We start from the raw sequence: 17220 nt of genomic DNA, 5'->3' as shown, positions 1-17220 counted from the left end.
CATTGGTCAGTTTACCTGGCGAGCGAGCAACTGGTACTGTGAGCAATTCCCTACAAAGTTTGCGTGTATATATTATTTATCTGTTTTTGTTCTTTTGTACAATGTTTTCTTTCTAACTTTGTATATAGTTTCACCTCGAGCACTGTAAAATCACTTTTCACTAAACATCTCTGCGAGTATTGCCATCATTTTTTGGTCTTTTTTTAGGCGTTTTATTTTGAGACCTTTCCAGGATTTTCTCCTAAAAAAAAAAAAAAATGTGAATAGAACTCCATCCCATCCATTCCTGCCGCCGCCAGAGTTCTGAACTGAACAGTGTAGTCAAATACTTCTTTGAAGTGGTTAGTGAAAGCTTCGTAAGAATTATGACACTATTGGCATTCCCTATGGCCTTCGCCCATGACAAAGCACGACCAGACAGGAAAGAAATCAGGAATGCTACCTTGGAGCGCTCGGTAGGGAATTTCTGCAGTTGCATCTCGATGTAGAATGCCACTTGTAGAAGAAAGCCGCCACATCCAGTTGGTTCCCCTGCATATGAAGCAGGCATAGTCATGGGACTGGCAGAGGCAGATTGAGGGTTGGATGCCGGCGTGAGAGAGGCACGGAGAGTGTTGACCAGCTCCTGCAGAAGGTCAGCAGGAGCGGGAGACCGGGGATCCATAGGAGAGTCGTTTTAAAGGTCTTCTGTCACAAACCAGGGTAGAGACGGGAGGTTAGTAAAATAACAGAGTTTATTGAACAGTCTTAATTCAGAGTGAATGGCAGGTAAGAATGATGCCAGTGGCAACAGTCCAGAGAGACTTCCAGATATTGGATATTGGATCGTGGATTCAGAGTATGGAGTTGGGATCCTGGAGACTGGGGAGACAACAAGGGAAAACCACAAGAGGATCATCAGAGTTTCTGGAGGTAAAATAGAAACAGGTTAGCACACAAGAGACTGGTGCTGTTTAGTGTCATGAACAGTAAACCGGACACCAAAGTATTGAAGTGCAGGTGGCTTTATATGGAGACAGATTAGTCTCAAATATAATTCACGCAAAAAACACGATTCACACATGCGTAAACAATTTCACATGCATGAAACCTAATTCACGTACACACAAAAAAAAATTCACGTGCGTGAAAAAAATATTTATATTCACAAAAAGCAATTCACATGCACAAAATAAAATTATATATTCATAAAATACATTTCAAAATGCAAAACACAATTCGTAGTATACAACTGTGCACAAAAACCTTTGAATGTTTAAAATGTACGAGTGTCCGAATGTACAAATCGTCATTTACTACGAATCCACTTGGATTTGTCGGATTCGGATTTGTTTGTGTTTTCCTGTCAGAGCTCTCTTCCCACGTGGGTCTGTCGTACTCTTTAGCCAATCAGATGCGAGCTTACCATTCAACCAATCATATCATAAGCCACTGAGAGTGCATTCAGAAGCTTGCAGGCAATCGGGAGACGTCAAGAGAGAAGCCCATAGATGCCCTGGCGTTACATTTTAAAATACTATACAAAATAATTAATCAGAATACTTACTCCTGCTCACTCACGCCAAAGAACCTCCCCGCTCAAGCTCGCCGTCTCTGCAAGATTAACGATGGCAGTTTGCACGCGCAGCTACTAGAAGATTTACATCTGTCAGACAGGTTGCTGACGTCATCAAGCTTAGTTTGAGTCTGCACGTCAGAAACGGAAGTTCTAAAAATCGCTAAAAATGGGCTTCACTTGTCTCCATTGAGTTCCAATTGGGTCGCTGTGTCCATTTCTTTTACTGTCTATGGGATTACTGATGTAAAGGCTTAATTTCCGTTCTAATTAATCCATATTGCGCAAAAGGTGCGCAGAATCGTGCTCCTTGAATGCACTCTCAGTGGCTTATGATATGATTGGTTGAATGGTAAGCTCGCATCTGATTGGCTAAAGAGTACGACAGACCCACGTGGGAAGAGAGGTCTGCCAGGAAAGTCTCAAAAACACACACACACACAAATCCGAGTGGATTCGTAGTAAATGACGATTTGTACATTCAGACACTCTACATTTTAAACATTCAAAGGTTTTTGTGCACAGTTGTATATATACGAATTGTGTTTTGCATTTGTGAAATGTATTTTATGAATATATAATTTTATTTTGCGCATGTGAATTGCTTTTTGTTAATATATATTTTTTTTTGTGTGTGTACGTGAATTAGGTTTCATGCATGTGAAATTGTTTACGCATGTGTGAATCGTGTTTTTTGCGTGAATTATATTTGAGACTAATCTGTCTCCATAGCTTTATACTGGGAAGGATAACTGGATGCAGGTGAAGGTGATCAGTACTCTGGTGATTGGGAACAGGTGATGGTGATGATGGAGGTGGCTGTGTCGGTGATGTATCCCTGTCACATACAGTCTTTATCTGTTTTTACTGCATTCTCTGGTGCTTGTTGTAATTATTTTAGTAAATAATAAGTAATAATGTGATATTCACATGAGCTAATATGTTTAGTAATATGTTTTAATATATCAGTAAATTCATTTCTTTATAATGACAACAGCATAAACAGTGTAAATAGCGACAGGATTTTCATTTTTGGATAATTATTCCTTTAAACAGTTCATAGACACTTTATTATCCAGGCTGGACTCTTCTGTTTGTAGTGCAAGTCTGCAGTGCTTTGACATAAGCCATAGAAACAATGTATTTTCAGTATTTTTAGCATCACTCTCACTGACATCCAAAAGTGCCTCTGGCACAAGGCAGAATGCCACTAAAAGGTTCTCTCTGCTTCCAGTCTTGAGAATTTGCAGTTGTGCTTGAGACGTGACTAGAAATTCTTCTGTCTGTAAACTATAACTGCACCTATATTCTTTTTTTATAGTTGCACTTGCAGCCAAAACACCTGGTTGATAAAATTATATTGGAGACTATCAAGAAAGCAAAATGCAAGGTGTGCAATTTTTAGGGTTTCAGTATAAATTATGCATTTAAGAAAATGTTGGGTTCATTGGACTCTTCTGGCATATTACCTTCGCTAGCCCACGATTCACTGATTCAGTGCTTGAGAGCAGGCATTTGGGTTGACATCACTGATGTCTTAACTTCACGATGCCTAATACTGCCCACACACTGTATGACTTTCAAGGTCATCAGATTGCTGTTCTTTTCACACTACAACAACTGTCTCTGCTGATCTCATTTCTAGTCAAGACACATTTCACACTGCAGGACTTGGATTGCAGACAGGTCTAGATATTTAACCTGCTAACTATCTATAGTTTCTTTCTTTGAAAATTCACACATGGTGATTATGCATAACATAGACACATGCATTTAAAGCACTTGATGACTGCTTTGGTGACACATCTTTCCATCTGTTGCATTCATTTAACTACAGTTAAGATCTTGTCTTTGAACCTCCATGACTCACAGAACCAGACTGCATTTAACACATCCTCTACAGCCTTCTGTAGATGCGTGTCTGGAGCGTGTCAGCCTGTGATGAGCTGTTTGGCCTTCAGGGGATGCTTGGACTTGTAATATCATGGCTGATGCCATATTTACAAAGGAGTAAGATGCAACACACAGATTCATCAAAATGCATCAAACATTAATCAGCCTTTTCAGTGTGGAAAAATTTTTGATTGAAATCTCCACTAATAATAGTCATGTTGAGTTTTAACCTAGTCTCAGCTGCTGAAGGTGATTACATTCTTTCCAACCATAGCAGCTCTCCATTGCCCCTGAACACAACAATAATCTGTTTATTACAAATATGAAGCTAAGTCGGCCCGCTGGAAAGGGTACATGCCAGACATGTGTTTAAAACTTTTGGATTTAGTGGACATTATTAGCCTAATAGGGTTTGCCTGTATTGTTCGTTTAGTAGGCTACTATGATTATCACTTAATAAGAATTACAAGATATTGAAAAATCTCACCCCCTGCCTCTATGCTTCATTTTCCATTTTTGTCTCATGAGCAATTATGCTTCATTTGTCTTTCAAAAGTGCTTTAGGCACATTGGACCATATTTCCTAGAAAAATTGTAATGGCCTACATTAGCCAGATTGGGTGTGCAGTGTGACCAAAACCTTATAAGATGTAACAGTGTAAGTAATGTTATATTACAGTCTCATTCAAAAGTTTGGGGTCAGTAAGATATAGTCTACTATGTATTTATATGCTTATATATATTAAAGGATGCATTAAATTAAATGCATTGAATTTTATAACAGTTTTGCTTTATTTTTGGTTAAATAAATGCAGCTTTGGTGAGCATAAGAGGCCTCCTTTAAAAATATTAAAAACATCTTATTTGACCCCAAATATGTTAACAGTAGTGTTTTGGGGGGAAATTCTGTAAAATTACCCTTATAAAAATTAAATAGCCATGTAGTGATGTGTAGATTTTTTTTAAAGGGGTCATGACATGGGTTTTTTTATTTTATTATTATGGTCCCCTAGGTGCAATTATAGTATTACTATAGTTTTTTTTTTTTTTTTTTTTTTTGTTAAACTTTTAAAATGTAGTGAATTATGACATTTTTCCACCCTGTTTCTCATCCTTTGATTCAAACAGTCTGTTTTTGGGTTGTTTCCCCTTTAAGAGTTCAGTGTTAACGCCCATTGTTATGATTGGCTAACGACAGTGCCTATGGATCAATTATTAACACCCCCAGCCAGAACATTTGTGGATTGAGCATAACTGTTTAGTAGCGGGTGATTCATTCGAAGCGATGGCTCTTGCAATGATGAAACCTTATATGTTTGAGCACATCTGCGTGGCATTGTAATTTTCCTGTACACAGACCCACTCGCTGTCCGTCGACTGAACACTTGTGAGGCGCGTGGCGCGACAACGATACGAAATGAGCGTAGTTGTCTTGTGCTGGAGGCGGTCATATGCAAATGGTTGGAACGTCACTTCGCACCGTGACGTCACTTCTTACCATGGATCCAGAACGAGCTGTATTTAGAGCTTGATTAAATAAATGGCTCATTTATAATGGGGAGGACGTCTTAAGCTATGAAACTTGCATGACGTTTTAATGGTACAAAGACCTCTTATATTCCAAAGGATCAAGGCAAATTTGGTTTCTCATTTCATGGCCCCTTTAACACATTTAATCTCATTTTGTATTTTTCATTTTAAATTTAAGTAACAAAAACATAACAGCTTTATGCTATACTTGAGATAAAAAAAGTACTCACTCATTCAAAAATAAAAGCAAATTTTAGGAAACAACTGATTCAGACTTTAATTTCTGATAGAATAAGCCACGCTAGAAGCCAGTATGATGCATGAGATAAACATGATGAACACATTTGTCAAAGACATGATTATGCCCGATTGATATATTGTTTTTGCCGATATTATCAGCCAGTATGAGCCTGTCACCGATATATCGGTATCATCGAATATGTTGCCAATATAATTTTTTTTTTACAGAAATAATAACACAGGTTAAATGCTTCTGAATGGTTTAATTACTTAGTTTGTCCAGCAGAGTGTGCTCCATTGTTTGCTACTGGCGACCCAGGTCAGTGGAGTGTAAAGATGCACAAATGAGCTCATACTTCACCCGAGTCCGCTTCTTCAGATTATCCACCCGCTACCCACCTGCACCTATATTTGATCGTCACATTACAATTAGGGCTGCAAGATTAATCTTATTTTTTATATCGATAACGATATCCACCATTCTTAATTAATTAAAAATAATCATCATGATATTGGCCGGCTCGTTATTTATCCTGAAAACGTGTTTTTCATTTGGCATTTGCATTATCTTGGATTGCTAACAAGTCTTCACTAGTGTTCATGCCAAAACAGAGCTTTTCTCCTTTAAGGATACACTTTCTTCCCTGTGTTTTATTTAATTTGTGCAATCTGGCAACCCTGTACACACTCACTGATGGCGTAACAAGGGCTGATGATATGAAAACTGTGCTGGAGTTTAGCGATCTCTCCACAGCGATATTCTGCTTACATGAACGTGTCATACAGCCAATGTGTGTTTTTTCACAAGCCATTTGTACTGTTTGTGTTACCAAATGTGCCATGATCAAACTTTCAACCGAGTTTCAATAATGGATCTATTGTGATTGAGGAATAAATGCACTTTTCCTGCCTTTGGCAATACAATGGAAAAATGTACATAAATTGGAATTGTTGGATTTTATATTAAGAATTTCTAACGTTATTACCAGGTTTCGTGTTGAAAATGGCATGGCAATATTAGTTTTCAATGTGTATTAACGATCTTTGAGCAGATTTACTGTGCGATCTGAGTGGCTTTTTCTCATTTGCGAACAAACTGTCACTTAGAAAATCTAATGTGAATACAGATTACAAAGCACTATCCAAAACCATGACTTTTGTATTATCATAGTTGGTTAAATGAAGTCAGTGTATAGTCAGTGGAGGGTGGTTAAAGGACACATGAAATCTTATTGAATTTCGCTGCTGAAAAAAAGGCTAAGCTGGTTGACTTGTTTTAGCTGGTCATCCAGCCTGATCTTTGCTGGTCAAAGCTGGTCAGCAGGCGGGTTTGAGAGGGGTTTTGACCACTTCCTTAGCAGGTCAGGCTGGTCTTAGCTGGTCAGGCTGGGAGACAAGCTAAAACCAGCTTGACCAAGCTGGGAGACCAGCTACTTCCAACTTAAACCAGCTAAGTTTAGGCTGGTTTTTTTTTTTTTTTTTTTTTTTTTTCGCAGGATAGAATTCTATTGTATTTTGTGGTGCTGCACTGCTCGCGTCCGGTACAGAATAGAACCCATTATAATCAATGATGTTGTGTACACTGGATGCAGTAAACTGATGCCTCATTCTATTTATGATGTGCTGACACAAAGTTCAAATGATTTTCAAAAGTCACTTTGTTGTGTCCAGTTGCGGTGCAGAAACAGTGTCAGCATAGTTGGCTCAGGACGGTCAGTAACATAGAAGATTGTAAAGTTAGTATCTTTCTGTAGTCCAATAGACAGCAGTGAGGTGGTGGCTTGCATCTGTTAAATGGTGATTTAATGCTATGTTGTCACCAAGTTGGAGAGACTCAATGCTAATTAAATAAACATCAATGTCCCCATCTTTTATTCTCACAATGAGCTTATTATATTCGTTTGCTACATTAGTAGTGCCCTGTGATTTCCGTGATGCAGAAAACATAGATGGAATCATGGAATCCAGTCATAAAAATTTAATTTACTGTATAACGTGTAATTTCATGGAATTTGTCTCATTTTTGATGAATAAATAAAAAACAGGCCAGCTTATAGACTGTGTCTGTGAATATTAAGGCCTAATCCCAGTTCTATTTCATACCCCTTCCCCTACCCCTCTGCCTACTCCTTCCCCTTGTCCCTTGAAACAGAGTGTCATGGGGTAGGGGTGAAAATATTCCCCTAAGAATTGGGACACCACTACTATATGTCACACGTCATCATACGTCGACTAGCTCCTACAATACACACACCTATACCGATGTTCTGGTGTGCATTAGAGCCTTTAATTACCGTTCTACATTAATGCACTGCTTACTGACACACACACACACACTCACACACACACATCAGATATTGTACAGCTCACACATCCAGGAGCAAACAAACTTGTCAACACTGCCCCACGACTTTTGTTAATAACAGTTTAAATACTGAATCACTAGATTATATTTTCCAGCAATGAGAGGATAAAATCGCTGTTTCTGAAGTAAAATCACTCTAAAAAGAGAAACACACAGATGTGCATACACGCAACTTTCATCTCTCTCTCTCTTTCTCTCTCTCTCTCAAATTGGCAATGTTTGAGAAAAGGGTTTAGCGATTTCTAATTATTGGGGGTACAACCCCTTCTCAATGTCTATGGTGGTTATTACCCTCATTAGACATGAAAATATGTTGTGGCACTATCGTGCAGTCTGTAATGATATGACATTAGCAAACTTTAGCAATTTTTTGCAAACATTTCTTTGAGTAATATGACTGTAAATATGAACTCACGATTGAATGTAACATAATACAAATGATTACTTTTCGTTAAAATCTTTATTAATGCCAAAAATGCTTACATTTATGTTTCTTTTTGTTTGCTCGGGCAGCCATGTTGCCGCTGTTATTGGTTTATGCTGAGATAATTCATACCCCTTCATTTGAAGTGTGGTACCAAAAAATCTTAGTTTGAAGGGCTATCTGGTCCTTCACCCTTACCCTACCGCTCCAACCAAAAAAGAATCGAGACAGGGGGAAGGACTAAGGGGTAGAATTGGGATTGGGCCTAAACTGCGATTAAAATACGAATGTTCTGCATGTTCATTTGATTACCAGAAAATACACAACACAGTGTTTGTGAAAAAATATTATGCATTATTATTATTTATTCATTTCAGATGTTTACATTTGAAAAAGCTGTGCTTCCTGCATAAACCTGTCCCTGCTTGCCCTACACAGTTACCTTGTTTAATTTCTTAATTCAGGTTATATATGTATTGTTCTATTTGTGTTATTTAATTTATTTATAATAAGTGAAATTAAGTTTACTGTTAAGTGCACTGATGTCAGACTCATTTTGAATAGTAAAGTTTATTGTTAAATTGTTAAATACCCTGCCTTCACAACATAGGCCTATGTCACATCATTATAAGTGTTTGATCACCACATCTGAGTTATCATTGCAATTATCTATATACAGTACCAGGTAAAAGTTTGGACACACAAATGGGAAGTGTGTCCATACTTTTGACTATATTGTACTATAGTATAGCCTGCACATAAAGAATATCAGCCGATATATCGGTATCGGTCTTTTTTGCTCCCTAATATCAGTATCAGCCCCCAAAAAACCCATATCAGTCGGGCTCTACTTTATATAGTCTTTCTCTGTTTTGCAATGCATTCTCTGTTGCTTGTTTGTCATTATTTGTTCTAGACGGAATAAGTAATAATGTGATGTTTACATGAGCTAATTTATTTAGTAATATATTTTGTTTGGTTTCATTTTAGGTTAAATGAATTATATTATATATTATTCAGACACATAATTTACATTCCACAAATTACACTTTTGATGTGATTAAAATTTATTGTGCATTAAAATTTAAGCAATTTAAAATTTAAACAATACAAAGTACTTGAACATGGTCCAAGTTCTTCAAGTTTAATTATATTTCCCAACAAGATAAATCCCGCTTTGAGAAGGCTGGTAGAAACGGGCAGGACAGAACTCTCTCTCTTTTCTAATGTTTTCTTCCAATTTTCCAAAGCAATTGACACTGGTTGTAAAAAGCTGGAAGAGCAAATTCTATCTTCCACATGAGCAAGGGATTGTGTGCTTCAGAAACTAATATTTAAATTCACCTGACATGCCTTACCTTGCCTAACAAGCACAAACTGTGAGAAAACATAACTGAATCCTGCAAGTTATTTCTGTACTAATGCACAGCATGACTATAAATAGCTAATTAGTTGAATAACTTGTGTTGACTGACGTTTACTAAAAAAAAAAAAAAATTGGTACTTGTTTTGACAAGTTGAATTAAGGTATCTGGTTTTCCTACTTTACCACAGTACAAAAAAATAATAATAAATAAAAAGAAGTGTTTGTATAAGTGTTGCAATTATAAGTAAATCCCATTGAAAAATGAGACTACAAATGTAATGCAGTGGAGACTTGTTGTGTGTGTGTGTGTGTGTGTGTGTGTGTGTGTCAGTATGAATTGTCTTCTGTTTTTATGGACAGAGCTTGTCAATGTTAAGAGCAAGCTGGTTGACAGATGTGGTCAGAGGCCTTGCGCTCTCTTTCTCTCTCTGCATGAGTTTTGTCAACACCTCCAGGTTTATGCTGTGTTTTAACCGGGCATGACATGACAGCAACAACCAGAAGTTATTCAGTTTCACTGAGAGTCAATAACATGAACAACAGCAACTGGTGGTGATTTTATGCAAATGCAGCAAGTAACAATAGGAATAAAGACTGCACATGTGAGCCGTGTCCTTTAATGAACTGTATAGTGGTGTGTAGGTGTGACGTTGTAGAAGTTAATGTATTTATAAAGTGAACCTGTTCCATATGGTTTTGTCTTTGTCCATATTAGGGATGCTCTGATCAGGATTTTTGAGGCCGATCGCTGAACACAGAAAGCAGTATCTGCTGATACGATCACTGATACTGATCTTTTTAAAGCCTTCTTTTTTATCATGTAGAATTATTTATAGTGTTGATCTTATCAAGATTTTTAGACTTTTATTCAAGGCCTGAATTTCATTTTTGAAAATGAATTCCCCTCTTAGGTGACTCTTGTGAGAGGGGATGTTTTAATTTGAGAGGTGGAGGGGGGCATTTTTTAGAAATTTTTCAAAAAATATATATCTCACCTACAGGTGCTGGTCATATAATTAGAATATCATCAAAAAGTTTATTTATTTCACTAATTCCATTCAAAAAGTGAAACTTGTATATTATATTCATTCATTACACACAGACTGATATATTTCAAATGTTTATTTCTTTTAATTTTGATGATTATAACTGACAACTAAGGAAAATCCCAAATTCAGTATCTCAGAAAATTTGAATATTACTTAAGACCAATACAAAGAAAGGATTTTTAGAAATCTTGGCCAACTGAAAAGTATGAACATGAGAAGTATGAGCATGTACAGCACTCAATGCTTAGTTGGGACTCCTTTTGCCTGAATTACTGCAGCAATGCGGCGTGGCATGGAGTCGATCAGTCTGTGGCACTGCTCAGGTGTTATGAGAGCCCAGGTTGCTCTGATAGTGGCCTTCAGCTCTTCTGCATTCTTGGGTCTGGTATATCGCATCTTCCTCTTCACAATACCCCATAGATTTTCTATGGGGTTGAGGTCAGGTGAGTTTGCTGGCCAATTAAGAACAGGGATACCATGGTCCTTAAACCAGGGACTGGTAGCTTTGGCACTGTGTGCAGTTGCCAAGTCCTGTTGGAAAATGAAATCTGCATCTCCATAAAGTTGGGCAGCAGCAAGCATGAAGTGCTCTAAAACTTCCTGGTATACGGCTGCATTGACCTTGGACCTCAGAAAACACAGTGGACCAATACCAGCAGATGACATGGCACCCCAAACCATCACTGACTGTGGAACCTTTACACTGGACCTCAAGCAACGTGGATTGTGTGCCTCTCCTCTCTTCCTCCAGACTCTGGGACCCTGATTTCCAAAGGAAATGTAAAATTTACTTTCACTCAGAGAACATAAATTTGGACCACTCAGCAGCAGTCCAGTTCTTTTTGTCTTTAGCCCATTCTGACGCTGTCTGTTGTTCAAGAGTGGCTTGACACAAGGAATGTGACAGCTGAAACCCATGTCTTGCATACGTCTGTGCGTAGTGGTTATTGAAGCACTGACTCCAGCTGCAGTCCATTCTTTGTGAATCTCCCCCACATTTTTGAATGAGTTTTGTTTCACAATCCTCTCCAGGGTGCGGTTATCCCTATCTTTTCCTTCCCTTCGCCTCTCTATTAATGTGCTTGGACACAGAGCTCTGTGAACAGCCAGGCTCTTTTGCAATGACCTTTTGTGTCTTGCCCTCCTTGTGCAAGGTGTCAATGATCATCTTTTGGACAACTGTCAAGTCAGCAGTCTTCCCCATGATTGTGTAGCCTAAACTTTAAAGAACTAGACTGAGAGACCATTTAAAGGCCTTTGCAGGTGTTTTGAGTTAATTAGCTGATTAGAGTGTGGCACCAGGTGCCTTCAATATCGAACCTTTTCACATTATTCAAATTTTCTGAGATACTGAATTTGGGATTTTCCTTAGTTGTCAGTTATAATCATCAAAATTAAAAGAAATAAACATCTGAAATATATCAGTCTGTGTGTAATGAATGAATATAATATACAAGTTTCACTTTTTGAATGGAATTAGAGAAATAAATCAACTTTTTGATGATATTCTAATGTATGACCAATAGCTTACACAAGCCTGATTTCGTGAGCTGTATGTGAGGCAGCCTTTTACCCCAGGTTCACACATACTCCGTTTACAGTGCGTATGTAGTCCATGCAGTCCATGTAAGCGGTGCAGAAGCAGCACTGACTGTGCTTTCACACAGGAGTCTGCAACTGATCTGTGGCTGTTTACTACAAACACAACATTTATCCATTATTTTGATTTCAAATCCAAACATTGTTACTGAAAATGCTTTTTCAGCATTGTGATTCTTTTTTACACAGCACAGTAATACAATCTTTCATAGATGTGTTTAAACACAATAAATATAAGAAACACATAATTGAATGTTTTTTTATTTTTAGATTTATATATTAAGCTGCTCAAGCAAGTGGCAAAACATTTAAACTACTTTTCACTGACAGAAACAGCTCTACTGCCTTTTCTTTTGCATTTGAATCTTTATTGCAAGCAATCCTGCGGTTCATATAGAACTTTGTTTTACCTCCATGAGTGTCCTCAATTGCCTTGTTTATCTAAAAAGTGCTCTTTTCCTTTAAACCTAGCCAAAAAGCCATAGCCTATGTGTTGACTGTGAAACACAGTAGAGTTTAATTAAATGCATTTATGGTGTAATTACTAAATTTTAGTGTCAATCCATGTTCATATTTATCACAAACAATGCGCTGTTAGTAGGCATGGGCCGATTACCGGTTTCAAGGTATACCGCAATTTGAAAATGTCACGGTTTCACAACCACTAATATTTTCCATTATACCGTTCCTGCGGTATGACTGTTTTCCATGTCTCCTCAAAGACTGAAAGAGTAGGAATCCATCAGGCTGAGTGCAGTGTAGAGAGTAACCCTGACCCCTCCTCCTCCTGTTGGTGCGAGCAAGTGGTCAGTCACGTGTGGGTAGGATGGCCGAACTTAAGACCCGGGTACACTTCACATTCAGTGTTCCTTTCTGTCTCGCGCACAGCCGCGTCTGCACTGCTTTCAAAATTATACTCAACCGCAGATGAGCGCGGACGGATGAGCTCACATGCGCAGTACCACACACCAATGTAAACGGGGCCTTAGTTATGATTATTTCATTTGTTCACTATACCATTTATTACTAATGTCTTATTTCAGTTTTAGTTTTGCTCTAGTTTTGTATTTTTTCCAGTTTATATGAAAAAAGGTTCATGTAGCGTGCTATAATATACAGACTAAATCCTTTTCACTGAACGTGCTAAAAATAATTGATCCAGGGAAGTTTCTGAAATATGGTTGATTTGACACAGAGTGACCCATGTCAATGGTAACAAAAATATTTTGCCTTATAACATGGCAGAATTTTTATTTAATTTTTTATCATGTTGGACCTAATTAGGTCAACTTACTGTACTCATGGGCACAAATGCGCCATCAGTATCTAAAGTGTTTTAGTATTTTGCTATGGTTTGAATCTTGTTCCCACTTTCTTTCTGTTGCTGTGTGCTTTCTGCCTAGCAACAGTGCTTTGCTGTGGGAAAGCAGGCTGCTGCTATATGATTTCCTCTGAATAGGGATTTAGTGGTTGAGGATTGGGGCCGGCTGACATCTCTGAACCACAAAACTGGGTTTAGAATTTGGACTTGGTTTTGGCATCACTGCTATATTATTATTATTATTTTCTTGAACAAAGCTCTGATTCTGTGTTTTATGTTTAATACCAGTTTTCATCCAACCACTGCAAGGGGTTTTACTGGAAAGACACAAAATTGGGGCAAATTTTGCATATGCAAATTCTTCACTGAGCCCACATAGAGATTTCCTAAAACTCAGATTGCTCTTATTTTCCAAGATGACAAGAGGGGGAAAAAAGCATAAAACAATACCTTTCTCTCTGTTTGTTACTGCATACAAAGTTTGATTTCTATTCACCAAGATGACAAGAGGGGGGGAAAAATATATATATATATATATATATATATATATATATATATATTACATATTAAAAGTCTCGAAACTGATCGAAATTGGCACCGGATTGAAAGATTTTGAACAATACCCAGCCCTATGTGATCATAGACTGTATGGATGTGATTATACGCAATACACAGAGCTTTTCCCTCACCATTGTGCTGCCTTTGCTTGCAAGGTTCTGTGAAAAAGTTTCAGCTTTTATTTTCCTTTACGCCCTGAAGAAGATATCACAGGTTCATTAAGTTCGTCAAAATTATCCATCCTTTGATCACTTTTAGTCAGCTTTGACAAAAATCCTCTCAGCTAGCACGTATTCTCAAATTGAAAGCAGCTTTCTCACCTGACCTGAATACAGCCCGCTGATTCGCTAAAGTGGACTTGTCAGCTTCTGTTAACAAACACCGAGGACACTTGTCGGCATCTGCAGTAAAACAAATTTGGAGTGGACAATTTCGGTTTTTTTGAAGAATGTTTTTTTGTTTTCTTATGGTGTTATATGTTGAGAATAATGCATGGCAGTCAGTTCTTTTTTTAATGGACAATACCGGCTTTTTTGACAAAACATTTTTAGGTTTGGGATGTAGTTATGTGTTTTTACTATACTCGAGTAAAAAGTATGTGTAGTTTATCAGAGTGTTCTTCTTTGGAAAACTTTACTTCACTACATTCCAAAGCATAATGTCATACTTTTAACTTCACTACATTTCATAAATAAAAGTTGTTTGTTTTATCTTTAATACTTAAGAACATTAAAAATGTAGAACTTTCTTGTACTCAAGTAAATCTTTGTTTGAATTACTTTTACTTGAGTAAAAGAAAGAAAGTAAAAGATTTCTAATGTAATTAAGTGTTAAATTATATTTATGAAACACAGTACAGCAAAAAGAACAATATTATGCTTTTGAATGTTGTGAAGTAAAGTTTTCTAAAGAATAACACTCTGATAAGGTACAGACACTTCAAAAGTACTTTTAAAGGAGAGTAAAAATACTTCACTACTGTCCTCCTCTGCAAATAGAATATATATACAGTGGGGGAAATATTTATTTGATCCCCTGCTGATTTTGTAAGTTTGCCCACTTAAAAAGAAATGAAGGGTCTGTCAATTTTATGGTAGGTTTATTTTAACGGATAGAGACAGAATATCAACCGAAAAATCCAGAAAAAAAAAACTACTTATATAAAGGTTAGAAATTGATTTGAATTTAAGTGAGTGAAATAAGTATTTGATCCCCTACCAACCAGCAAGAATTCTGGCCCCCACAGATTGATTACAGACAGTATGTGCCCATTTGGAACACAGATTAATCCTACCATTTTAAGAAGTTACTCCTAATGTCAGCTCGTTAGGTGTATAAGACACCACATGTAACTGAGATTAGCTGTATTAATTTCTCCCTTCTAGAAGTTATCAAGACCTACTTTCCCTCTTTTTATATTTGGAATTTGACATCTTGGCTTGTTTATAATGTCACTCTATTTTTCTTGAAGGCAGAGAAAAGAGGCGCCATGGCGTGGTGGGAGTGAGAGCAGATGAATGGTTGTTTACAGAGAGAAAAGGGATGGGGAGACCATCTTTCAGAGTTGTGAGAACGTTCCAGGCTATAGGATAGGATTCCCATTTATCTTAGATGGATGTGTCATAACATACTTGACTTAAGCAAGACTGAGAGAGTGTCTTTGAGTCAAAAGTAATCACATAAAGTGATGCTTTTTCATATTTGTCCACTTCATCTGTTTTGGCCCTTCACCTCTGAGATTGTACACAGTGCAGTAATGTACTCCTTTCTTCATTTTTTTTATTTGATGGTGATAGTCATCATTACTACAGATGGTATCATTGTGGGTACAGCATTGTACTTCAGTTATGAAAGAGACATAAAATCCTGGCCATCAGGAATGATGCTAATTGCCCACATGTTTTTGCGCAATCCATCTGGTTCAGTTTTGCAGTTCCACAGAACAGACTGTGTGCAATGTATTTCTCATTAGTGCCAGAGAAGTCTTATGTATACAGGATGTTATGTGTGGCTTAAAGTTGAAATGAAGGATATTTCCTGTATGCTATTTATAGAGCAAGGCCTTGGGTTTTAAACACCACAGCCAGTGATACGATTGGCTCTTTAGGTTCTCTGTGTTCTGAGATAAGTGGGCTGATTGGAGGTTTACTGTGTGAACACTGTGTAGTGACACCATCCTGGTCAAGTTTTAAAGTGTCTTTTGTTTTCCCATCAGATTTTAAATGAAGAATGTGACCAGAACTGGTACAAGGCAGAACTCAATGGAAAAGAAGGATTCATCCCTAAAAATTACATAGAAATGAAGCCACACCCGTAAGTATTTGCTCTTTTAGTTACAAAAAAACTATATATATATATATATATATATATATATATATATATATATATATATATATATATATATATATATATATATATACGTATATATATATATATATATATGTATGTATATATATATTTATATGTATTTTTATATATATATATACGGGTATATATATATATATATATATATATATATATATATATATACGGTATATATATATTTTATATATATATATTATATATATATATATATATATACCGTATATATATATATATATATATATATATATATATATATATATATATATATATATATATATATATCGGTGCTGTCAAATCATTAATCGTGATTTATCGCATCCCAATATAAAAGTTTTTGTTTACATAATATATATGTGTGTGTGTGTGTACTGTGTATATTTATTATGTATATATAAAGACACACACTTACAGCATATATTTTTTAAAATATTTACATGTATTTACTTGTATATATTTAGATTCATATAATTATATCATATAAAATATAAAAAAATATATTTAATTTATAAACAACATTTTTCCTTAAATATATGCATGCAAGTGTGTCTTTATATATGCATAATAAATATACACAGTACACACACATATACAAAATCTTTTATTTTGGATGTGATTAATTGTTTGAAAGCACTAATATATATATATATATTTTTTTTTTTACATTTTTTTAATTATCAATTACTCTCCTGTCACTCCAAACCCATAAGACTTTTGCTCACTTTTAAAACACAAATCAAATAAATAAACAAATATATAAATCCAGCATTAAAGTAATCTGTGTGAATCAAGTGTTTTAATCCAAGTAGTCTGAAAAGACAGTTATTTTATATAATGAACAGATTTAATCAAGTTTTTTCCAGAAGCTCATCCATACTTGCTTGACCAGTGAGGTTGGTTCTCACTTGTCAAACAAGATTGAGTGAGGTTTGTTTTCAATTCCTCAAGCAAAAAAACAT

General features: G+C 36.3%; 1 protein-coding gene across 2 annotated transcripts in view; it reads left to right on the top strand.

The window, feature by feature from the left end:
• The window catches only part of grb2a (growth factor receptor-bound protein 2a), a 35487-nt gene that overhangs the window by 13209 nt on the left and 5058 nt on the right, over positions 1-17220 (top strand). For both annotated transcript variants that reach the window (XR_006159633.1, XM_042755054.1), the window contains exon 3: positions 16116-16213. Coding sequence is in view for 1 of the 2 variants with exons in the window: in XM_042755054.1 (XP_042610988.1) it covers positions 16116-16213 (98 nt within the window). In the remaining variant the exon portion in view is untranslated. The remainder of the gene's footprint in view (positions 1-16115; positions 16214-17220) is intronic.

The sequence above is a fragment of the Cyprinus carpio genome, unplaced genomic scaffold (genome assembly GCF_018340385.1).
Source record: "Cyprinus carpio isolate SPL01 unplaced genomic scaffold, ASM1834038v1 S000006629, whole genome shotgun sequence".
NCBI classification, from domain to species: domain Eukaryota; kingdom Metazoa; phylum Chordata; class Actinopteri; order Cypriniformes; family Cyprinidae; genus Cyprinus; species Cyprinus carpio.
Note: the sequence above shows the minus strand (reverse complement) of the source record. Positions and strands in the feature narration are given on the sequence as shown.